Source organism: Monodon monoceros, unplaced genomic scaffold (genome assembly GCF_005190385.1).
Source record: "Monodon monoceros isolate NGI ecotype Baffin Bay Population unplaced genomic scaffold, NGI_Narwhal_1 Super_Scaffold_12, whole genome shotgun sequence".
Taxonomy (NCBI): domain Eukaryota; kingdom Metazoa; phylum Chordata; class Mammalia; order Artiodactyla; family Monodontidae; genus Monodon; species Monodon monoceros.
The window spans coordinates 169,268,435-169,293,041 of NW_021703768.1; the positions used below are offsets into that span (position 1 = coordinate 169,268,435).

Genomic DNA, 24,607 nt, shown 5'->3' on the forward strand with positions numbered 1-24,607 from the left:
AAAATCCTACTTGGTCGTGGTGTATAATTTTTTTATATGTTGTTGGATTGGCTTTGCTGATGTTTTGTTGAGAATTTTTGCATCTGTATTCATAAGAGATAATTCATCTGTGTTTTTTTGTGATGTCTTTGGTTTTGGTATCAAAGTAATACTGGCCTCAAAAAATGAGTTGGGAAGTTTTCCCTCCTTTTGTTTGGAAGTATGTGAAGAATTGGTATTAAATTGGTAGAATTTGCCCCTGAAGCCATCTGGACCTGGGCTTTTCTTTGTGGGTAGCTGCTTTTTTTTCATTGCTAATTCTATTTCTTTACTTGTTATTGGTCTATTTAGATTTTCTGTTTCTTCTCCTTTCTTTGGCTGCGCCACGCATCTTTCAGGACCTTACTTCCCGGGCCAGGGCTCCAGCAGTGAAGGTGCTGAGTGGTCCTAACCACTGGAACACCAGGGAACTCCCTCTATTTCTTCTTGAGTCAGTTTCAGTAGTTTGTGTCTTTCTACAAATATGTCTGTTTCATCTATTATCCAGTTTATTAGCATACATTTATTTCTAGTGTTCCATTATAATCCTTTTTACTTCTGTAATGTCAGTAGTCCCCTTCTTTTTTTTTTTTTTTTTTTTTGCGGTTCGCTGGCCTCTCACCGCTGTGGCCTCTCCCGCCGCGGAGCACAGGCTCCGGACGCGCAGGCCCAGCGGCCACAGCTCACGGGCCCAGCCACTCCGCGGCACGTGGGATCCTTCCGGACCGGGGCACGAACCCGCGTCCCCTGCATCGGCAGACGGACCCCCAACCACTGCGCCACCAGGGAAGCCCCCCTTCTTTCATTTTTGACTGGTAATTTGAGTCTTGTTTTTTTCTTGGTCAGTCTTGTTAAGGTTTGTTAATTTTGTTGATCTTTAAAAAGAACAAACTTATGGCTTTATTGATTTTTTTTTCCTCTTGTTTTTCTGTCCTCTGCTTCATTAATTTCTACTCTAATATTCTGCTTGCTTAGGTTTTTTCTATTTTAATGTAGGCATTTATAGCTATAATTTTTTCTCTGAGTACTGCTTTCACTGTATCCCATAACTTTTGGCATGTCACGTCCTCATTTTCATTCATCTCAGGTTATTTTCTAATTTCCCTCTGATTTCTTTTTCTTAGACCCACTAGTTATCCAGCAGTGTGTCATTTAATTTTCACATATTTCTGAATTTCCCAAATTCCTTTCTGTTACTGATTTCTAATTTTATTCAATGTGGTCAGAAAATATACATTCTATTATTTCGGTCCTTTTAATTTACTGAAGTTTGTTCTATGGCCTAGTGTATGGCCTATGCTGTGCCTTGTGCATTTGAAAAGAATGGATTTTCTGCTCTTGCTGTGTGGAGTGTTCTATAGATACCTGTTATGCTTGTTTGTTTGGTTTTATAGTGTTGTTCAAGCCTTTTATTTCCTTGTTGGTCTTCTGCCAAGTTGTTCTATGCATTATTGACAGTGGGATATCAGCTATTGTTGAATTGTCTGTTTCTCCCTTTATTTCTGTCGGTTTTTGTCTTATGTATTTTGGTGCTCTGTTGTTAGGTGCATCTATACTTACAATTGTTATATCCTCCTGATGGAGTGACCCTTTATCCTTATAAAATGTCCCTTTCTGTCTTAGTACCATTTTTTGTTTTAACACTCTATGTTGTCTGCTATTAGTATAGCCAGTTCATTTCTCTTATGGTTGATGATTGTATATCTTTTCCCATCCTTTTCATTTCTATTTATTGAATCTATTGGATCTAAAGTGTATCTCCTATGAATAGCATATAATTTGATCTTGTTTTTCTATCCAGTTTGACAGTCTCTGCCTTTTGACTGGATTGTTTAATTCATTCACATTTAACATTATTGTTGATATTATTAGATTTACATCATTCTTCTATTCACGCTTTACTGCTTTCTTTGTATTAAGTATTTCTTTAGTATAACATTTAATTTTCTTTAATGGTTTTTTTGCACTGCATTTTGGGGCATTATTTTCCTAGTGGTTTCTCTAGGCCTTACCTTGTACATATTAACTTTTTAAGTTTTCCTTTAGATACAATAACTTAATTTCAGTGAGATTAAGTTACTCCTATGTACCTCTCTACATAGGAGGTTTTTGTTATGTAAAGTAGTACCTCTGTATGTGGTACAAACCCAATAATGTAATACAATGTAATTATTACTTTATATAATTTGTCTTTTAAGGAAGCTGACAGAAGAAAGGAGAGCAGTTACATATTTCTAGTTTTTGTTATATTGGCCTTCTTATTGCTCATTACTGGTTCTCTTCATTTGAATTCTTCCTGTGGATTGAAGTTACCATCTACAGTCATTTCCTTATTAGCCCAATACAATTTTACTCCCCCAACCTTCTTTGTGCCATTATTGGCAAATATATTACATTTCTCTGTTACAGGCCAAACAATACAATTATTTATATGTATTTAGAACTATATATATTTTTAATATTTAAATATATGTATAGTTTTATACAACTCCTTTTTAAACCAGTTGAGAAGACAGGAAAACATATTGCATTTGTAGTGTTTTTTGTAATTACATAATTACCTTTATTGTTCTTTCATGTGGATTTGCATTATTGTCTGGGATCACTTCCTTTCTGCTTGAAGAACCTCCTTTGGTATTTCTTATAAGGTCTGCTAGTATGTGGTATGTGGTTGTTGTAGCAAAAATCTGAAAACATTGTAAGTGTGCCTCAGTTGGGAGAGATTCTGGTGTGTCCATCTGTGCACCTAAAGGGAGGAGGATAATGTATTGGCGAGTGAGAATAGTATCCTAATTGTGCATCTTTTTTTTTCTCCGTTCATAAAACTTTTTTTCCACTTAACATGAACTTAATACACGTGTTCTTAACAATTATGCTTGAATTGTTCATGAAAATCTCATAAGACATTAAAAAAGCCATCATCTCAAGTTCCATGTTAACTATTTTTACAGCACGTGCATGTTAGTCAAGCATCAAAAATCACAAAAGCAAAAAAAAACTTAAGAAAAAATTAAATATATGGGTTTTTTTTGTTTTACTACTATGCTTGATATACATGAAGTACTGGATATCAAGCAATTCGTTTTTTTTTAATTTTTATTTATTTATTTTTGGCTGTGTTGGGTCTTCGTTGCTGCATGTGGGCTTTCCCTAGTTGCGGCGAGCAGGGGCTGCTCTTCGTTGCCATGCGTGGGCTTCTCATTGCAGTGGCTTCTTTTGTTGTGGAGCACAGGCTCTAGGCTCATGGGCTTCGGTAGTTGTGGCTCACGGGCTCCTAGAGCACAGGCTCAGTAGTTGGGGCGCATGGGCTTAGTTGCTCCGCAGCATGTGGGATCTTCCCGGACCAGGGCTCAAACCCATGTCCCCTGCATTGGCAGGTGTATTCTTAACCACTGCGCCACCAGGGAAGCCCAAGCAATTCATTTTTACTGCATCTTGTACATTCGTTCTTAAGTTGCCTAAAACATTTAAATGCAAATATAATGAGTGTAGCAAAAATACTGAAAGCAAACAGCAGGTAACTTTATAAATAATGCAGTGTGAACCGGTTTTGCTCTTATCCAGAGTAAATTGGGTCACAGCTAAAGGAACGCTTCTGTAGCTGTAGTCGGCGGTGTGCACATTGAGACTGGGTGTTCTGCAGATAACACATAGTTTAACGTGTAATATCCATGGGATATCTATTTCTACTACAGCCTTGTAAGTGTGCCAAACCTTAAAGTACCCACAACTACACCTGTGACTGGAACCAGTTATCCCTTTTATTCCCCACAAGGACAAACCAATATGTAGGCAGTTTTCTTTTGTGTATCTTTGTTTCATTTTCAGCATGCATGAGGGCTATTAATATTTTCCCCAAGTAGTAGAGAAAAATATGTAAGGAAAAAAAGATGAAGGTGGGGAAAGGGAGTAGAAACAGAAAGTGAGATGATTTTCTGAAATGTGATAATAGAGTGGCTAGGGTAGAGTAGAGGTCCTGGAGATCAACTTCCCCACCCCTCCAAAAATAGCTTTACCTGTTTTTCCTGTTTATGGCTTTATACTTGCATTACCATTACTTGCATTAATGATGGAAGTAAGAGTTGCCTTCATTCTCACCACCGAGAAAATCATGTAGCATTTTGGTATAAATCCTCCCAGAGGGAAAGGCTCTGGCATGCTGTGCACACTGTCCCTGAGCCCTACTTTAAGGACCGCATGGTGTTCTTTTGAATGTTTGATTTACTTAACCACTTCTCCACTGAAGAACATTAAGGTGCTTTCCAGTTTTTCACTACTGCAATCAATGTGCATGCATGTTTCCAATTTTAAACTTAGGCTAGACTCTGGGAAGGAATTACTGAGAAATTTTTACTTTTGATATATTCTATCCAACTGTTTTCCAGAAAATAAACAGTTGAGCCTCTCACCAACAGAGTATAAGTGTCTCTTTTCAACCTTTACATTAGCGGGTATAATTCTTCCTCCTGGGAATCCTATGGATTAAAAGGATGTATATCATTAAAATACACTGTTTGACATTCGTATTCCTGCTTTTATATCCTCCCTGCTTATCCTAAAGAGTTCCATGCATTTTAGGGCATTTGCCCCCTTGTTAGGTGTTGCACATTTGGTTTTTAGTAGGTTTTTTTATTTGTTCGCTGCTTATAATTTTTAAGTAAGCAAATCAGATTTCTGCAGTACAGCTGTAAAGACATATGTCTGTAATCAGTTACATACAGTAAGTATGGTATGGAAAGATGGAGCATTTGAGCAAAGATCAAATCGGGTCGTGGCTCCATGCTTGTAGAGTGGACCCACGCTTGTACCCAAGGGTGTGCTTACAGAACTACGCAATCTGGTAGTAGTCATTGGCGGCGCTGGGCCCCGAGGTGGAGGTGGAGAGGTGTGCGGGTGTGAGTGGTCTCTGCCCGATCCGGCGGGGTGGGGTGGGGAGTTTTGGATACCTGGGGCAGCCTCTGCAGCCCTGCCTGCCTTGCCCGTAGCTCATGATGGAGCAGTCTAAGAAGTCCTCGCTCATGGTGGCTCGCAGCATCCTCAACAACAAGCTAATCAGCAAGAAGCTGGAGCGCTATCTGAAGGTGAGCTGCACGCCCCTGGCATGCTGGCCCCGGCCCCGGCCCCGGCCCCAGCCCCTGGTCCTGGTCCCGGCCCCAGCCCCTGGTCCTGGTCCCGGCCCCAGCCCCGCGGGTCCTCCCTTTCTTCAGTATGGCGCCCCTCTCCGCAGGGCGAGAACCCTTTCACCGACAGCCCGGAGGAGGAGAAGGAACAGGAGGAGGCCGAGGGCGGTGCCCTGGATGAGGGGGCGCTGGTCGAAGCGGCAGGGGTCGCGGAGGGTGCAGAGGGCGCGCCGGCGCAGCCCCCAGTGCCCCCGGAGCCGGCCCCCGGGGCCGCATCCCCGCCCCCACCGCCGCCCCCCGAGGAAGACGAAGAGGCGGCCGTGCCCCTACTGGGCGGTGCGCTGGAGCGCCAGATCCGAGGCATCCCGGGCCTGGACGTGGAGGCTGATGACGACGACGAGGAGGGCGGGGGGGGCGCTCCATGACCCGGGCCCGGGGCGGGCGGGGCCCGCGTGGCCGAGGCTGCAAGCCGAGTCTAATAAAGTTCTTCCCATCTTACCTCGTCCTCTTTTGTCTATGTGCGGCGCGGTCCCCGTGGGAGGGTGTCGGCACCTAGCCGCTGGGCTGCGTGTGCCTGCGGGTGGGGCCTGGGAAGGGTGGGTTGCGCCTGCGCACTGGCGGGGAGGAGAAGCGATACGCTGTGAGCAGCAAGGCACCGCGGTCCGGACCAAAACTCCCAGGGTGCTGTGAACACCGATCCACAACAACCGGAAGGCCAGCTGGGGTGGTAAGGGCGGTCCCGCTGTGAACTCCAGCCAATGGTAGCCCGTGGAAGGGGTGACACATGCGTCTGGTCTACCAGTAGAGGACGGCGGGAAGTGCGTTGAGCGCATGCGTCCTGTGGTGGCTTAGAAAAAGGAGCTGCTGGCGGGCCGAGCTGAAGACATGGAGCAGGGCTACGGAGGTTAGTGTGGGCAACTCAGTGCGGGGTGGGACCGGCAGGTGGTGCCCGGGCGGCAGGGCCACCGCCACGCAGAGGGCTGCGGGCCGGGGACTACACCCGAGCGCGGTTACCGCAGTCCGGCCCTGCGGCGAGGCGACAGGGGCGCGCGCGCGCAGCTTATTGGATCTCGGCCCCGTCGCTCCCGGGGCGCTGCGTGCGGATTGGCCGACAGGGCCTGAGGAAGTTGGCAGATTTCGGCGTGCCGACGCTGCGGCGGGCTTCGGGGGGCGCCTCAGGCGGTTGGGGCAGTTTCAGTTCCTTAACCCCGGCGGGGTTGGCCGGGCCCTGCGGATCCTCGCCGCTAGCAGGCTTGCTGTCCCTTTTGGAAGACGCCACAAAATGGCGGCGCCGGGGGGCGGAGCTATGGCGCGAGTTTGTGGGGCGCGGGGTCTTCGGCCGGGGGCCGAGGTGGAACCGCTGCCTCTTTTCGGGCCGTCGGGCCTGTCCGGGGACCTGCGAGGCTTGGCTGGGGCCTCCGCGCGGCACACGTGACCTGGGACGCCGGTCCCGGAAGCCGTATGGACCCCGCCAGGCCCGCGGTGCAGAGCAGCGGGGCCTAGTGCGGCCTCTGCAGTGGTTAGCCTCACTGGGCGCCTACCGCGGACCTAGCTCGTGCAGATCGGGGACGACACATTTAAGGGTCAGATGCGGGGTATCTTGGTCAAAGCATGGAAACCCGATGAGCTCTGGGGTCGTGACAGATTGGGGGCTTTCCTTAAGGCAGTCCTTTGTGGTGGCCTGGAAACGCCAGAGGGGCTGTGTGAGAGGGAACGTGCCCTTACTCACTTGGGTTTCAGGGCCTGCGGCAGGACAGACCTTCTCGGGCGATCTGCTTTCAGTCTTTGGAATCTGAGCCTCCTGGGAGGCCTTTGCTCTATGCTGGGAGGCCTTTGCTCTACGCTGGAAGCCGCGTTTGCCCGCAGGGAACAGTTGGAATATGCAGGGTTGGGCTTGACCCGGCGCAGATCCCTATTCAGGTATATGAGGTTCGAGAAGCAAGCGATCTGATCATGGCTGCCGCAGCGAAGGCGCATGTTTTGAAAGGTGGCAGCATTAGCAGGAGGCCAGCAGCAGGAATTGCAAAGCAGAGAGGTCCTGAGATGCATGGTGTGCTTGTGGCTCTACCTGGTACTCCTGTCTTTTCTGCAGTGTGACTGGATCTCACTTTTCTTTACCTGCCTCCCTACCAGAGTTTTCAGCTAGTAGTAATTCTGCTTTATGCATGCCCTTAGCTTGGAGAGGTCACACACACACACAAACACACACACACGCCCATCTTCCTACTTACTAAAAACCTTTTCAGACTCGGTTTAGATGCAGAGGTCTCCCTGAATCCTTCTGTAGCTTTTCCATCTAGAGTTATTTCCTAAGATTTGTTGAGGCTTAAGAGTTACTCTTTGGCCATAGGAGGCACCTCGATCTGGGTCCAGGTCCTTGTTCTCCTCAGCTCCATGTTCTTGGGCAAGTGACTTATCCTCTGGAGTCTCTGTGTACGACAGAGTAAGTAGTACCTATCTCAAGGGTCATTGTGAGGTTATGTGAATACCACATGCTCCTTAGTTAGACCAGTGCTCCACAGTTGGTCAGTTGCTGTTAGAATCACTGCCTTTCTGCTGCACAGATGTGGAAAGCTGTGTGACATGGGGAGGTCGTAACCTTCAGCAGGGTGACTTTGGATCAAGTCCCCTAACCTCTGAGCCTTAGCTCCCACAACATCTCTGAATGTCATTCTCTGAATGTCACAACGAATGTGTGCTGAGTGCCCGTCGTGTGTTGGCATACAGTAGGCACTCAGTGGTTTGGGTTGTCCTGGTAGGAGAGAAAGGATGTATTTGAGAGAGAGGAGGCTTTGTAAAGGTGAAGTCGTTTGACAGGTATGAATGGTTGCCCGTGCCCAGCTCTGTGCCAGGCTCCAGGGACACAGATGAAGCAGGGCTAGACAGATGCTATCATGGGAATGTCTGGAGGGGCAGAGGGAGCCACCACAGAGAGGAGTGCAGTCTGATGCCTTAGGGCCAGGCTGAAGCCCTGGGACTTAAAAGCCCAGCGGAGCATTGGACGGTTCAGAGTCACACAGAAGCGAGGCGTAGAGAGGCACAGCTGTTGTCTCCAGATTTTCGAAGTTTGTTCTCAGTTGTGGGATATTTATGGCTGCTTGGGGTGGGGGCGGGGGACTGTGTCCTAATGATGAGCTAGCTGGTAGCTGGTTCTGTGTCTTCCTCAGCTGCGGGTTGAGGCTTAGGTCAAGGTCCCTCATCAGGCAATGGACAGAACTGTCCCGGAAGCCCATCCACCTCCTCTTTTTTCTGCTTTGACCTCAGGCAGGTGGAGTGGATAATGCAAAACCCAGCTGTGGGATGACTTTTAAGGAGACATTGTTGTGGTTGTGCTGCCTTCTTATAAGGCTGGCACTGAACTACTTCAAGGAGATTCTTTTATGTTCCTCAGAGCATCTCAGAAGCACTTGTTCTCTGGTATGACACATATGACCCTAACTCACAGATCTGTTCACAGGCTATGGGGCATGGAGTGCTGGACCTACCAACACCCAGGGTAAGTGGGATGGACCTGCTTTTCAGGGAGGCATGGGCTACCCACCCCCCAGCACCAGCATGACATAGCTGGGACCAAGAAACCTTTTTTGTAAAGGGCCAGGTAGTAAATTTGGGGGCGCTTTGCAGGCTGCATGGTCTCTGTAGTGCAAAAGCCACCATAGACAGTTTATAAACAAGTAGGTAGGCCTGTGTGCCGATAATATTTACTTAAAGACACTGGAATTTGCATATCGTATGATTTTCATGTGTTGCGGAATAGTCTTTCTTTTAACAGCTTTTGTTGTTTAATTCTAAGTAGATAGCCGAGGGTATGACGAAAGGTTTTTATAATTAATAGACTTTATTTTTTAGTAGCTTTAGATTTATAGGATTGAGCAGATAGTACGTAGAATTCCACACACTCCCCCTACCTTCACCCCAGCACGGTTCCCTTATATGTTACAATTTAGAAGCCAACGTTGATGTATTGTTATTAACCATAGCCTAGAGTTTATATTCATGTTAACTCTGTTAAAACAGTTCTATGAGTTTTGACAAATGTGTAAATGATGTGTCTTTTGTCAAAATTCATATGTTATGAAGTATTCTTTTGATTATGTTTTTTTTTCTTTCCTGACCATTTAAAAACATAAAACCCATTCTTAGCTTGCAGGCCCTACAAAAACTGGGCTATGGACTAGATTTGGCCCGTTTGCTGACCCTGCTTGTGAGTCTATTATCATGGTGCTAAGTGTGTTTGAAGTACCAGAATGTGCTTTTTGGTGGGCGAGGTTTTCTTCTTTTTGCCAGCATCTGTTCCAGGGGATGGGATAAGGGTTTGCTTTGTTTTCTGAGCCTGGAGCTTGGCCCTAGCACCACTGGGAGAGAGTGACTTTTCTGCCCATCACTGAGTTTCCCAGGAGGAGGTCTGTGTTATTCAGGCACATGACGACCCCTTGCTCAGTTGAGTTAGGGACATGATTTTCCACCAGTGCACTCCCCGTGCTGTTGGCAGTGCCTTAGTTCTGGCTCCTGGTGAGAACTGGCACTTTAGAAGGGCTCTCTACCTAGGGACCTGGCCTGGGCGGCCTCTTGGCTGGTGGCCCACGCTGGACAAGCTTCCTGGAAAAAGGCTGCTGTGTCCTTTCTGTTGCCCTAATGGAGGAGATCAGGCTTGCTTAGGAGAGAAGCCCTGACTGTGCTCCGCTGAGTGCTCTGTAGGAAACGAGTTTTGCAGCTAGTGGACTGCAGCCTTTCCTGGCCATAATGGGCAGCCAAGGGTGCCTCCTGGAGCACTGACATAGCCACCCTCAGCCCTGGCCTGTGCATAGTGGATGAGGTGATAACTGTTCTTCAGCACCCGGCTGTGGTGGGGGGAGGGGATGTGTCTCAGATGCCTTTGTTTTGCAAACAAAACTCGTATGTTTTTGTTTCTTCTAAGGTGCATATGGAACTGGTGTGGCCAGTTGGCAAGGTAGGCCCTTCCGGGGGTCCATGGGTGGGTGAGTGGGCCTCCGATCAGCTACCTAGAGAGGCTGGGGTGCAGGGATCCCCAAGTCCACTCCTAGATGTGCTCACAGCTGTTGTGAAGGCTCAACAGACTGGGCCTGAGGTGTTGAGGAGGGCTGGGGGGGCAGGCCTCCAGGGGAACTTGCTGGATATGGGGGGTGCGGAGAGTTGTGGTTGTATTCTGGGAGCAGCACCTCTTTGGTGGGTCCGTCAGTAGTCCCAGCTGCTGGCTCCTGGGCTCTCGCTTTGGATGAGAAGCAAGTCTTAGGATTTGGTATAGAAAACCCATTGCTCAGAGTTGAGGCCGTGCCCCTGCCCTCCTCCTGCTGCCTCTTGGCAGATGACTTGTGCAGTGTTGGGGTAATGCCAGAAGCACTTGGACCCGTGAACCTTTTCCTTCTCCGTGGGCAGTGGGTGCTCCTCCCCAGACTTGTCCACCATGGGCTGGCCTTGTGGCTGCTGAGATCTGATTTAGTTTCTCTTCCCTCTGTCAGGTTATGAAAACTACAATTATTATGGTGCCCAGAACACCAGCGTCACCACAGGAGCAACCTACAGCTACGGCCCAGCCTCATGGGAGGCCACCAAGGCCAGTGATGGCCTGGCACCTGGGGGCCCTGCCATGCATATGGCTTCTTATGGCCCAGAGCCGTGCACCGACAATTCCGACTCCCTCATTGCCAAGATCAACCAGCGTTTGGACATGATGTCCAAGGAAGGAGGCAGGGGCGGGAGCAGCGGCAGTGGGGAGGGCATGCAGGACCGGGAGAGGTGATTATAGACCTGAGCCCTTCCCGGGGGATCCCCCATGCCCAGCTTTGTGTAGACGGGAGTGGGCACCTGCTCTTCCAGGGAGGGCTCTTCCCCAGCTCCCTCCTGACTGTAGGATAGATAAATTGAGCCATTGTTGGGGCCGAGGTATGTAATAGGACTTGCTGGTTTCTTGAGTGGTGGGGCTTAGGGCATGACTGTTAGCTAAACTGTGCCAGACTCCTTATTTCTGTATCAGGCGCCTAGCAGACTCCCCCCATTCCTGTGGCCAGGGCTTCATGCCCCTTTTCAACAGTGTTTGAAAGGGATTTTGGTCTGTTTATTTTCTGAGCATTTAGGAGGGATGCGTGGTGGTTTGGCTTTGCTGTTCTGAATATAGGGAAGTCAGCTTTGCAGGAGGCGTTGAGGTGCCCGGACAGTGTGGTGATGGGTTGTGCTTTCTTTGCAGCTCCTTCCGCTTCCAGTCGTTCGAGTCCTATGATTCCAGGCCTTGCCTGCCCGAGCACAATCCTTACCGCCCCAGCTACAGCTACGACTATGACTTTGACCTGGGGCCCGACCGCAATGGTGGCTTTGGTGGTCAGTACAGTGACTGCCGGGACCCAGCCCGTGAGCGGGGCTCCCTCGATGACTTCATGCGGGGCCGAGGCCAGGGCCGCTTCCAGGACCGCAGCAACCCCGGCACCTTTATGCGCAGCGACCCCTTCATGCCACCTGCAGCCTCTTCTGAGCCTCTTTCTGCTCCATGGACGGAAATGAACTATGTGGGTGGGCGGGGCCTGGGAGGCCCCTCTGCCAGCAGGCCTCCACCTTCCCTCTTCTCCCAGTCCATGGCCCCTGATTTTGGCGTGATGGGCATGCAGGGGGCAGGTGGTTATGACAGCTCTATGCCCTACGGATGTGGCCGGTCACAGACCCGGATGAGAGATCGGGTATGCCCTTGCCAAGTTCTCATCTGCCTTATTTGCTTTTCCTTTTAAATAGCTTTGTCTGTAAGATTCACTCATATTTTAAAATGCACTTCAACTTTTAGTAAAAACGTACAGAATTGTGCATCCTTCACCACCACGTAATTTTGGAGCGTTTCCGTCATCCCAGAAAGAAACGTCTGTTATTAGCAGTCATTCCCCGTTCTCTCCCCCAGCCCCTGGCAGCCACTAATGTACTTTCTGTCTCTGTAGATTTGTTTTTTCTGGACGTTTCATATGAATGCAGTCATATAATACTTGGCCTTTTGTGTCTGGGTTCTTTCACTCAGCATAAAATTTTTGTGTTTTGGTTGGGGTGGGGGCGTCCAACCATGTTGTATTTCTTTGCTTTCTGAAAAGACCTTTTCTGTCCTTGTTCTCTGATCTTACAACCTCTTTGTTCTTCATTTCTCTGGGGTATGTTAACCGTCCGAGTAAGCAACGCATTGGAATATGCTTTTGTCTGTAGCCTAGGCGGAGAGAGTTTGATCGCTGCGGCCCAGATAGCTTGGGCAGGAAACGGAAGCAGTTGCAGATTTACGATGAGCCAGACACCAAACAAGCCCGGGCTGACAGTGAAGGAGATTTTTCTGAAAACGGTATGCCCTGGGGCCAGTAGGCCCAGCTGTGTATGAGTCAGTTGCATGCTTGGTGTTCTGCCTGCTTGTCTGGACAGGGGACACACAGGAACTCAAGGGCTGTGTGTGTCACCTGCACTCTCAAAATCCCCACTGTAGTCAGGACAAGCGCAGTCACTCTGGACAGTGAGTTTGGGAGGTGAAAACAGGGAGTGGGCCAGCTGCCGAGCTGCTGACTTTACCTATTCCTTTGTGTTTGGTAGATGATGGAGCTGGTGACTTCCGGTCAGGAGATGAAGAATTCAGGGGTGTAAGTTCGCCTTTACTCATCAACCTCCAGTGTCTCTAGTGTGGGATTTTTTCCTTACTTTAGTGTCTTCCTTACAAAGAGGCAGAAACAGCTGCTGTGGTAGATTCAACTCTACCTCATGAGTAGATTTTTTTTTTTTTTTTTTTTTTTTTTGCGGTACGCGGGCCTCTCACTGTTGCGGCCTCTCCCGTTGCGGAGCGCAGGCTCAGCGGCCATGGCTCACGGGCCCGGCCGCTCTGCGGCATGTGGGATCCTCCCGGACCGGGGCACAAACCCGTGTCCCCTGCATCGGCAGGCGGACTCTCAACCGCTGCGCCACCAGGGAAGCCCTCACGAGTAGATTTAATAATCAGATTTGCAGCTAGGTTTCTAAGAGTTTTCCACTTGCAACAATCCTTCTTTTCTTGAAGACCTTCCCAGCCCTCTCCCCAGCCATACCTGTGTCCTCGCAGTGATGTGCCTAGCTATACACGTGGTAACTGCAGTGGCTGTGTAGGCTGAGGCTTTCAAACAAGCACCGAAGACTCATTTGCTGCCAGCTCTGTGCTGGTGCTGAGCTGCATCCTTGTCATTCAGCTCTCAAAACCAGTCATGGGAGATGGGTGTTGAAGGCTGGCTCTTAGCCAGGACCATGCACAAGCACCTGGGGAGCAAGCTTTTGCCACCTCCTGCAAATTCTGATCCAGGTCTGGGGTAGGGCCTGGAAATCTGGGTGTATGAAGGCTTCATCCAGGTGCTTCTGATGGTCAGACGAGTTTGGGGAAGCGGGGAGGAAGGGGCAGGATACAGTGAATTTTCAACTTTTCTGAGGGTCTTGCTTGCTCCATGTCTAGGTTGCTTAGATCTTGAGTCTGAAAATCTCTGCATATCTGCTGATTGCTAATTTAATCTTTAGCTTAATGTCTAAGGAATGGCCTCAGTTTCAGTTTTCCGTTAGATGAGTCGTTTTTATCTATACCTGGCTTGTTACAACGTAAACAAGTAGCTGGGAAACTTCATGAAGCCCATTTTCATTAGAGTGTGCAGGAGCTAGCTTCCTACAAGTTGAGGTTGCTTAACACAGTTGATGGATGGGCTCTTGGTCTTCCCATGTGCAGAACCGTTCACTTGCCAGGGGTAGTTCTCTAGCTTTAGGAAGAACTAAAAGCTGGACTGTGTCTTTAATAAAAAAGCAAGTTAGTCATCATCACAGAATCTCAGAAGGCAACCAGGACTAGTGAGAGGACACTCAGGCTCCATCCCATGGCCCTGGAACTTGTCCTGACACATTTTGGGCGTGTTCCTGGTGGCACAGCGACCACCAGGTGGTGGCAGGGTGCTGGGCTGGTCGTGGAGAGTTCTAGAAATTCCACCTCACGGTCTGACTTTGTGCCTTTTTAGGAGGACGAATTCTTCGAATCCGGGAGGCAGAGAGGTAGGCATCACCCAGCATCCCTTTGAGCTTTCCTGTGTCTGCCCAGCTACCTTGCACTCACTGCCTAATGCCCAGGCGGGCTGGGTTTCTGAGCGAGCCCAGGGCCTGGGTGGAGGGGCTTGTGGCTCAGGGCAGAAGAGGGGCCATGCCTGCAAGGTGGGCCTTGGCCATGCCAGTTACCCTGAGGCTTTGCCTTGGTGTTTGGAGCAACACTTGCTGGAGACAGGTCTGTTTGCCTCACTCAGTGCAGGCTGCAGAGGCAGGGGGAAACTCATCTCTGGGTGTCTGCAATAGCTCGCAGTGGTAGGGAAGGGAGAGTCTCAGACATGCAAGAGAGAAAAGAAAAGGCGCCCTCCAGCTTGTCTTTTCTGCTCCCCCCTTGGCCAGTGCAGGTCCCTGTACTGTTTTCTCCCGGGCTTCATTCTGTCCACAGTTGCCTTGCTTGCCAGGCCAGGGCCATGCTCTCAGCCTCTGTGGTGGGGACACTGGCACGGCATGGGGCAGAGTTCAGACACCTGCCTGGGTGGGGAGCTCGGGAAGGGGGGGGACTGTCGGGACACTCAGGCCCAGATCCTCCAGAGGCAGTCACTGCTCAGCAGATCTCACCAGTTCGAGCGAGGGAAACCTAAGAGACCAAAATAAGCAGCAAGAACAGAGCAGTGTTAAGCCCTTCAGGGGGACGTGGAGAAGCAGCCACTTGTTTCTTTTCCTGTTCCCATGGGTCTGTCCATAGCTGGTTTCCCCTAAGAATCACAGGCTGCCTCCTGTGTGACTCTGCTCCCATAAATTCTGAAGGCCCCTGGCTTAGATGCTCCTTCTCTCATATGTTCAGGTTCAGCCAACCCTCTGAGGTCCTCCTGCCCTGTTTATTGAGGCAGTTAACGTTTATAGCATGGGACCACAGAGAGCATTTTGCAGCTCATGCAGCGGGGTAAATGCTAAAGCAAAGGTGACGTGTTTATTGCGCGCAGGTCCTGCTACCTACCCGGGATGACTTTGCTATTAAACAGCAGTAATAGTTTCAGGCAGTGACCTCTTGCCAAATATCCCACACGCCCTTTTGAGAGGCTTCTGAGCAGCGCACGCCGGTCGCCATCTTCGTGGGACAGTCTCGTGACTGGCATCAGGGGTAGGGGTTACAGTTCAGATGCTTATCCAACCTTTTTTCAGTGTCTGGCCCTGGCCCTGAGCCGCGGTGACCTGGCCTGGCCTGGCCTCGCCTCATGCTGGGTCTCTGGGCTGCACAGCTCTCAGAGGAGCTCCCACACTGGCCCCACGGGATGGACGGAGGACCAGTTGGTCTCTTCCCATTTTTATTTCTGGGATTGCTTCCCACATATTCTTGGGAAAGCCCTAGATTGACGGTTTTTGTGAGTGGAAGATAGAGTTTGGGCCACCAGGGATTGTCAGACCTGCTGAGGCCCTAGTTCAGAGGAGGCCAATGGGACAGTTGTCATGGTCCACCTAGAGGTGGGACGGAGGGCAGTAGAGTGGCTTGCTTTATTTTCTGAGGCCTTCCAGCTGCTGCCTCTTTATCTGGGAAGAATTGCTTCTCTCTCTCCTTAAGTAACATTGGGAGAAGACCCAATTGTAGGGTGCTGGATTAGAAAAGCAAGATAGGGAAGGACACAGAGAGCAGGTGGGCCATGGTGTGAGTGGGATGGGCGGGCCATGTCCCTGGCCCATGCCAGCCTTATCAGACCATGGGGGGAGTGAGGTGACTCCCTTGGGAACTACTGAGGGTTCTCATCAAAGGCCACCCCTGTTGGGAGCCTTTGACGGCCCTTTGGTACCTCAGGGTGCCCTGCCCCCGCCACGTGTGGAGGCCGTGGCAGGGCATGGGGTATGGTGGCCGAACTGTGGCCCCCATTCAAGGCCCTGGTGCTCAGCTCATCTGCAGGCTCCTCAGAGTGTCTCGAAGGGACTTTTCTGTTGCAGGAGAGAAGGACGATGAGGATGATGAAGTGAAGAAGAGGAGGGAAAAGCAAAGGAGGAGAGACAGGATGAGAGACCGAGCAGCTGACAGGTGAGGAGGCAGGCGAGGTGGGAGGTGAGCACTGTCAAGACTCCCCTGAGCTCCTCTGTCATCACTCCACAATGCAGGGGGGGGGGGGCCTGGTTTGACCTTCTGACTCCAGGTGTATGTCAGGAATCCAAGTCAGGTCGATGGGAGACAAAACTTGGGAAACACACTGAATCTTATTCTTGCTGGTGGGTCTGTGTGGCCTCACATTCCCAGCTGGCGGCTCTCTTGATTGCCCTCCTGCAGGGCTGTGAGGAGTTCCCTTGCCCCTTGGCTTGTGTCTGTCATCCCAGACAGGTGAAGTTCATTCAGCATAGCTGCCAAGAAGGTGCTTTGGGTCCCTTGTCCAAATAAATCCAAACCACCTGTGGAGTTTGACATGACGATTACATATGTATAGTTGCTACCTTCAAGATTTTGTCTCTAAATAGAAAAAAATGCAAAAGTGCAAACCCCAAAGGGCTGTGTGCTGTGACCACACCATGCGCCTCTCCCCGTAAACCACAGGTGGCCACGTGAGTGCGTGGTTGATGAGGCCCATGACCACAGGTGGCTATGTCTCTATGCACAGGTTCTCTTGATGACTTGGAAGGGAACCCTTGCCCTTGAGGCTTAAATGGGGGTAGTGGTTTCCCTGTGCAAAGAAATGCTTAGCGAAAGAGCTAACAGTAGAGGCTGGAAAGCCAGGAACTGAAAAGTAGGAGTTCCAAGTGTTACACAGAATTCATTGAAATCCTTGTTTTTAAACAGATGAATAAAATGACAGCTATATTAGATCCGTTTTCATGCCACATGGGAACTGAGATGACTGTTTTAAAGGAATCTTTAGACTGCCCTAGTGACTGAAGATCCTCAAAGAAACTTGGAGAAATTGTCATGGGGGAGGTAAAGTTGCAGCAGGGAAGTAGGAACCCTGTATTTCCTTGGTAGCTTCCTGATAGTCCTGCACATAGGGCCTGGGAGATTTCCCTCTTCACTCCTCTTTCGGGGGTATCCGCCAAGGCAAGAGTGTCTTGTGGCACTTGTCCAGAGATCAGAAGGCAGGCGTTGGGGGCCAGCAGATCTCTAAGTTGGCAGGGGAGGACTCCTGAGTGCCCCAGGGCCTGTGCTATTACACCCCAAATGGAGCAGAGCTGAGGGAAGCAGCACCCCACTGTGGGGGTTTGGGGGTCTGTAGCGTGCTCTCCCCTTGCCGTACAGCATGCATGCATTTGGTGAGATTTTGAAAGCACACAAGAAGCCTCAGTTTTCCTTCATAGAACTTGATTGTGATGTCTTTACGTTGAGTCCCACTGGAGAATTGATCTTAGGATATGTGAGTTTTGAATTGTGTGAGGTCTTCGGGAGTTCCTCTGTTGTATTTAATGGGGTTGCCTTGTATCTTCTGAGTGGCTGCAGAAGGAGACATCTGAGAAGCTATGAAGTTAGGTACTAGGCCCCCGGAGCAGTGGGCTGGAGACTTAGGGAGCTCACAGTTCTGAAAAGTCTCCACCTTTGGCTGTTCTCTTGTGAGCCTTTGGACCAAAAAGAGTGGTAAGGTAGTAAAGTGCTACGTGAATCGTTTTCCTGAAATACTTGCAAGGTTGTACTCTCATTCTTAAGGTGGGGAAACTTGGGGTAACTGCTACTCTGACACCCTGTGACAAGTCAGAAGACTTAATTCAGAAATTGCTTTCCCATTTCCATTTCAGTTCTAAGCAGAGATGATTTGGTTATCTGCGCATCACCACTTTTCTTTTTGTCTTCCTTCTCCAGGATTCAGTTTGCCTGTTCCGTGTGCAAGTTTCGTAGCTTCGAAGATGAAGAAATCCAGAAGCATCTGCAAAGCAAATTTCACAAAGAGACACTGCGGTTTATAAGTACCAAATTGCCTGACAAGACGGTGGAGTTCCTCCAGGTAAATCACGCTTGGCCTCCATCACGGCATTTCCCAGTGATCCTGCAAGTGTCAGATCCCTCACAGAGAAGGGAAGGGAAATAAGAGGCCTAAACTTGGTCAAGATTTCGTTTTCCAGAATAGCAGTGTACAAGTCCCGACGTCAGAGGGACAACTGAGAGCTCCCGTCATTGTAGTTCCCACTAATTCTGCCCATGGAGCTGCTCTGATAGCTGTCTTCCCTTCCTTGGAGCAGCTGAGATAAGGCTGTCACTGCCCCCCATGGGCTTGGCAGTCACCCTTGGGGGGCTGCCTCTGGTGCAGTTGGAAAATATCCACATGTGTCACCCTCTCCTCATTTCCTTTGGTGCCATCTCACAACCTCTCTAGGAATACATTGTAAACAGGAATAAGAAAATTGAGAAGCGGCGTCAGGAACTGATGGAGAAGGAAACCACAAAACCAAAACCAGATCCTTTCAAAGGTGAGTTGTGATCCTGGGGTGTGTGCTATTCCAAATCACAGAGCCCAGCTCGGGGTGGTTGAGCATGTGACGTGAAGACAAGTGGGAGGGGCACTGAGCAGGGGAAAGAAGCCTTCGAGTGTGGCCTAATGTAGATGACACCTCTACAGGCAGCTTATTGGAGTGACATTAAGCACTCTGATGTTTTTTTCTCCTTTGTATGAAGAGAAAGGACCAGAAGAATGAGAAAAGTTAAGTATAAAGTTGCCAGGTGTAGAGGCCATTTGTCTGTCTCCATACTCCTTCTGGAGGGCAGGTGATGCCCGTCTTAGATTCTGTCCTAACTGAATCCTTAGAGAGGGGCTACAGGGAGAAAATGTGGGCCTTGATGGGGAGTGAGTGGGAAGAAAGCATCACTTGCATGCTGTCCCAGATCCCACAAGACTTGGGTTTTGTCAACAGGGATTGGCCAGGAGCACTTCTTCAAGAAAATAGAGGCTGCTCACTGCCTGGCTTGTGACATGCTGATCCCTGCGCAGCCCCAGCTCCTCCAGCGGCACCTGCACTCTGTCGACCACAATCACAACCGCCGGGTGAGTGCCCCCCTGATGCTGGGTGGGGCAGGCAGTTCTGGCTGCTAGTGGGAGGGGTTCCGAACTTTCTGTCTCTTATGGGGAAGCTAACATCTTTAGGGGCTTTTGCCATATACCATCAAGTCCATCATTTCATCAGGTGGTTGTAAAATGCACCCCAGTTTCTATTAAAACCTGAGAAAAATGTGTTGCTTAAGATTGACTAAATCCAGTAGCTGCAGATCTCCTGGGTTGAGAATGTTCTTTGTAAACCACACGGGTAAATTCCCCAGTTCCTGAAAAACTGGATTTCTTATAAGCTGAGGCTGAGGGCCACTCAGAGCAGAATGGCCTAGGGGACCCAGGACTAAGGACTGGTTTGATCCTTACTAGCTGATGGGGCCTGAGGCTAAATGTTTAGCTCAAGGCGTTCGCAATTTTTTTTTTTTTTAAAGGGTCAAATTGTAAATATTTTCAGCTTTGAAGGCCATCAGGTCTCTGCCTAACGCCTGCCTAACGCCTCAAGTCCGCTGCTGATGGGCAAAAGCAGCCACAGGCCATAAGTAAAGGAATGGGTGTGGCCACGTTTGGTCTGCGGGCTGTAGCTCGCCAAGCCCTGGTTGAGCATCTCTGTCTATCGTTGGTTTACCCTGACTACCAAATTGGAGCTACCTGCCCACCCGTCTCCTGGTATTACTAAAGATCAGCCAAAAACCACTGTTCAAATATGGGATTATCATATGAATGTGTCAAGCTCTAGAACAGTCAAATGGTTGCAGCATTCAGACTTTTGCTCTAGAATTTACTTGTAAAGTCAATAAAACTCAAAACACTGAAGAAGCAGCTTGCCCTTTTCCCCTACCGAGTCCACATAGCTTCTGATGTGTAAATGTTATTTCATCCTCGCTTGTGCACATAGTATACAACAGTCATGTGCCTGTGCTTTTGTCTTTCGAGATTATCAGACTTTTCTGCACTATTTCACAATCTCAGTTCCGGTGCCTCTCCAGTGCCTTTCTTTCTTTCACTATTGGAGCCTAGCATTTGGGGACTTACCGTAGTGAAGAAAGATGTTAGTTGTCTCTCTGCGTAGGACTGATCTCAGAGCAGCTGAGTGTAACCAGGCTGATTTGTTCTCATGCTTCTCTGTGCACGCCATTTGTAAAAGCCCATGTTTGATTCCCTTTGTAGCTGGCTGCTGAACAGTTCAAGAAGACAAGTCTCCATGTGGCCAAGAGTGTTTTGAACAACAGACATATTGTGAAGATGCTGGAAAAGTACCTCAAGGTTTGTGCTTACGAGTCCAGTAGGTGGGCAGAGCTCTTGAGATGGAGGACGAACTAACTCTGTGGGTTTGGAATTATATCCAGAGTGCAGTATTTGGCATTTCTGAGTCTTTTGAAGAATTGAGAGATGTTGGAATGTATCGGGCTTGGGATTCCACAACTGCGCATTTCCTGAGACTCACTGCTTGCCTGGGCACTCTGGAGTTTGGTCCTACTTGATTAATCTGTGTGATGGTGCTGACTCTCACCATGAGAAACCCTGACTTTCCATAAAATACCAAGCAAAACGCTGGTGAGATGCTTCAGAACAAACCAAAGTAAATGATAATTGTCCAGGTAGAAGCTAAAACAAGGTTTTGCAGGCAGAGACAACCAACAATGAGATGGGGAACGAGGGGGAGGGAAGAGCCAGTGGTGCCATACGACGGAGTAACAGGAGCAGAGTAACAAAAAAATCCCAAAGAGGGTACCCTAGCGAGGAGTCTGGTTGGAAGAGTCTCTGGTTCCTCCTTGGGAAGCGTATTTTGCTAAGTGCTCAGCCCCATGACTTCAGCGTTTAGGGCTGGGAGTTAAGATTCAGCATAACCTGACTAGGATGTGTTTGCCCTCCTCTCGGTTATTAACTGCTTCAGTGTTTGACAGTTCATTTCAACCATGAAGGGATAGAATCTAAATAACCGGTTTAAGAACCATAACTGATCAGTGTTTACTTTGTGGCTTAAACAGACTTAAAGTTCCTGGAGTCAGCTGTAGACTCAAGCTTCTAATAAGTGTCTTTGTTTTTGTTTTGGGTCCCACCTTGCGGCTTGCGGGATCTCAGTTCCCCAACCAGGGATTGAACCCTGGGCCATGGCAGTGAAAGCCCGGAATCCTAACCACTAGGCCATCGGGGGGAACTCTCTAAACAGCGTATTTTAAAACATGTTTTCTAATCTGCTAGTGATAATGTTTAGTTTACTTTTTCTAAACTAGACATAGTTTTAGCATATGCTCATGAGAAATTCAGCTTCGGAGAGAGGTACACTTGGATTGAATCCTGACTGATGTTTAGTGGCTGTGTGACCTGGCAAGTTAACGATCTTTAAGTCCCATATCCTTCTCTGTAAAATGGGGATAACCTTCATGCCTGGGCTGAGTGCTTAATCGAAACTTAAGAAAGAGCCTTAACTTCCTGTTAAAATGAGGCTTTTTTTTTTTTTCTTTAATTGGGTTAAGAAAGCCTAGGTCTTTTAAACCTTTCCTCACATGCTTGAATAATAAGTGCAAAATAGTACTGGTGAAGCTTTTCTGAGATGTCTTTTCTGAGTCTGTGGGCTCTGAGCAGCTGCAGGATTGACTCACCTGGTGTGATTTAAAAGGTTTCTCTTGTTGACTCTGCCCATTATAAAAAGATAAACTCCCAGCAACCTGAGCCTCAGTCTCTCATTTGGACAGTTCTTTAGACTGCACTAACCTGTGTTTCCTCTTCTTGGCCAGGGCGAAGATCCTTTCACCAGTGAAGCCGTTGATCCAGAAATAGAAGGAGATGACAATTTAGGAGGTGAGGATAAGGAAGAGACGCCGGAGGAGGTAGCTGCCGAGGTCTTAGCTGAGGTGATTACGGCAGCAGTGAGGGCAGTGGATGGGGAAGGAGCACCTACCCCGGAAAGTAGTGAAATGCTGGTGGAAGGGGAAGGCCCTACGGACACAGCTGAGACCGCTAGTGATCCCCACCCCGGAGAGCAGCTGGAAGCAGAGGCACCCTGCGGAATGGCACCTGAGAAGGGCAACGCTGAAGCAGAGGCTGGAGGCGAAGCTGCTGAGGCTGGAGGCGAAGCTGCTGAGGCTGGAGGTGAAGTGGAAACCCTGGCAGCAGAGTCGGAAGGCACCTTGACAGTCACTGCTCCTGTCCAAGCTGCCGCAGGAGCCGGAGTGGGACAAACTGATGCAGAGTCCAAAGACGCTATTCCCACGGAATGATCCTCCTTCCCGTTTCAGCGGATGCGTTATATAATGCATTGTTCTTTCTTCTTTGGTTTATAAGCAGTACTAGGGTATATGATGCTGGAATACTATTTTGGTGAAGAGACCCAGCCATTTCCTTCAGAAAAGTGTACCTCACAGGCTTGTCTTAAGAGTTGCGTGGCTTTCTGCCTTGGTTTGAAGGCTGCAGAAGTTGTATGTTCCCACAAGTGGCTGTGACATCTCTCTTTACACTGTAGTTGGAATAATAAAAGTTGGATAAGTAGATTTTGGTGACACTTTGCTTGTTAAATACAGCCAGTGGCTGAATGCACCACCACAACCACCAACACCCCCGCCCCTCCCCCCCCCGCCCCGTATTATTTTTTGGTCTGGGAGCAGTTCAATACTAGGATATATCTTGCTTTATAAAGGATTTTTTTTTTAAGTTTCATGAATTTGCTTTGGCTTCAGTTTTTGATCTCTGCTTTTGTGGTACACTGTATGGTATGTGGTCCTCCTTCACAAGATACAGCAGAATCTTGTTAACATGTGATGTTGATCCTGTCACGTCACTGAACTCTCAAAGGCCTGATGAATCTGACACACCTGCACCATTAGAAGCATACCTACTTACCCCTCAAGAACGGGAACACTTTGCCTCGGGCATTGTTTCCCAATCTTTAGTCCTTGGTGAATCACCTTTACAATGTTTTACCTCATTTGTGTTCCACCTCTGCATTACTTCAGGGTTTTTTCGGTTTTGTTTTTCTTTAAATTGAGTTACTTCTACTTAAATATATTTAAAAAGAAAATTTGATGTCTCATGAATGGAAACCAGTATAAATTGCCATACATAGATACTATCAGTGGAAAATGAATAAACATTTTATTTTAGATAAATGCTGTTGCTTTGGAAGTTTCTGAATCTGTAAGAAAGAAAAGCCAGCATGTGTTAAAGGGTAGTAAGCAACAGTTATACTTTCATATAATCAAAAGAATTGAAAGATACCTCCCTTTTGAAATGATACCGCTGGGTCTGTTTTCCTATAAACCTTCGATCTGTCACATTTGGGGAAGCATTGGCCAGTGGGAAATTGTTAGGAAAGAGGTAGCAGAATACTTGATGAGCATCTGTTGTGTACCAGGTGCTAATTCATGATAAAAATTAGATATGGGCACTGCTCTCAAGGAGCCTTATTGGAGATGTGAGATGAATATTTATGAAAAAGTCAATGTTAGAACTAAAAACAAATAAACTGCTTAGTAAGAAGAAACCGGTGCCTATGAATCTTTTCTAAACATCGTTCCTTTTACTGCACAGATGTGGCTTAGTCACAGGTTATGCATGCCCTTTGAAGCTTGTTCTCTTGAGGCCAGAATGGTGGCACTGACCATCAGTAGCCTGAAAAAAAGGATAACAAAACTATGAAACTGCTTTTTTTTTTTTTTTTTTTCCTTTTTGGCCACACCACACGGGATCCCTGTTCCCCAACCAGGGATTGAACCTGCGCCCTCAGGGGTGGAAGTGCAGAGTCTTAACCACTGGACCACCAGGGAATTCCCTTGCTTTTCTTGTAAAATTAATACAAGTCTTGCCATTGAATCTGAATTTCAATTAAGTTCTTTCACTACCACCCTCGCCCCCCCACCCCGTGTGAAATGACATGAATCATTTTATTCCTAAACTTAGGTTAAACCAGGCCCTTCCTCATTCCCCAAGATGGGGAGTCATTACTCAGGCTGCACAAAGGGGTGCCCTAATATTCCTGAGGTGACAGGAATAAGTTGCAAGCTTCCTCATTGCAAACTAATATCGGTTATTTCCCATCTGTAGGGGAGAAACCTGAGAGGGACGTTAAGTAACTTTTAGGGCCCCGCATTAAAGATGTGGGACTACCGAAGTCAATACACAGGTCCATGAGACACCAATGGCCGTGAACTTTCCATAGAGCACCTTTATTACTTAAAAACAGGTTTAGAGAATTTGGCAATCTCTGCTACTGGCAAGCAAAAAAATCTTAGGAACGGCAGCCTAGTTTCAACTTTGGGTAATATGGTGGGCCTATGTGATTTCTTTGGGTTTTTATGAAATACTACAGTTGCTAAAGGGGAAACAGTACAACGTAATGAGCAAGGTGCTCATTCAAGAGTACGTAATCAGTATTAGTAAATCCTCTTCACTTGGACTTTGGACCATAAAGAAATCACTTCTGCTGAAAGTGATCCTTGCTCACCAGAAGTGCAGCTGGTGGTGATAGACACAGTAGAGTTGAAGTAG

General features: G+C 48.4%; 2 protein-coding genes and 1 long non-coding RNA gene across 5 annotated transcripts in view; 2 read left to right on the forward strand and 1 right to left on the reverse strand.

Moving 5' to 3' along the window:
• The window catches only part of AKAP8L (A-kinase anchoring protein 8 like), a 30,271-nt gene extending 24,633 nt beyond the window's left edge, over nucleotides 1-5,638 (forward strand). Inside the window, exons 13-14 of one of the 2 annotated variants that reach the window (XM_029216708.1) lie at nucleotides 5,004-5,099; nucleotides 5,246-5,638. In XM_029216708.1, coding sequence (XP_029072541.1) covers nucleotides 5,004-5,099; nucleotides 5,246-5,563 — 414 coding nt within the window. In that variant the 3' untranslated portion in view covers nucleotides 5,564-5,638. The remainder of the gene's footprint in view (nucleotides 1-5,003; nucleotides 5,100-5,245) is intronic. The other variant, XM_029216709.1, reaches the window with a different exon arrangement.
• Nucleotides 835-5,790, reverse strand: LOC114892022. The gene is made up of 2 exons (XR_003792674.1): nucleotides 5,638-5,790; nucleotides 835-3,476 (listed from the first exon to the last, which is right to left on the reverse strand). It is a non-coding gene; the product is annotated as an uncharacterized LOC114892022 (long non-coding RNA).
• Nucleotides 5,791-5,950: 160 nt separating this feature from the next.
• On the forward strand, nucleotides 5,951-22,609 carry AKAP8 (A-kinase anchoring protein 8). Of its 2 annotated transcripts, XM_029217738.1 has the most exons (14): nucleotides 5,951-6,042; nucleotides 8,596-8,634; nucleotides 10,057-10,089; nucleotides 10,619-10,895; nucleotides 11,344-11,827; nucleotides 12,333-12,462; nucleotides 12,705-12,751; nucleotides 14,132-14,165; nucleotides 16,104-16,191; nucleotides 17,944-18,085; nucleotides 18,455-18,548; nucleotides 18,990-19,120; nucleotides 20,291-20,386; nucleotides 21,862-22,609. In XM_029217738.1, exons 1-14 carry the CDS (start codon nucleotides 6,024-6,026, stop codon nucleotides 22,342-22,344), a joined length of 2,097 nt encoding a protein of 698 aa, XP_029073571.1. In that variant the 5' UTR covers nucleotides 5,951-6,023; the 3' UTR covers nucleotides 22,345-22,609. The 2 variants fall into 2 exon arrangements, with proteins under 2 accessions (XP_029073571.1, XP_029073572.1); XM_029217739.1 differs by lacking the exon at nucleotides 8,596-8,634 and having other exon boundaries at nucleotides 5,997-6,042.
• The last annotated feature ends 1,998 nt before the right edge of the window (nucleotides 22,610-24,607 follow it).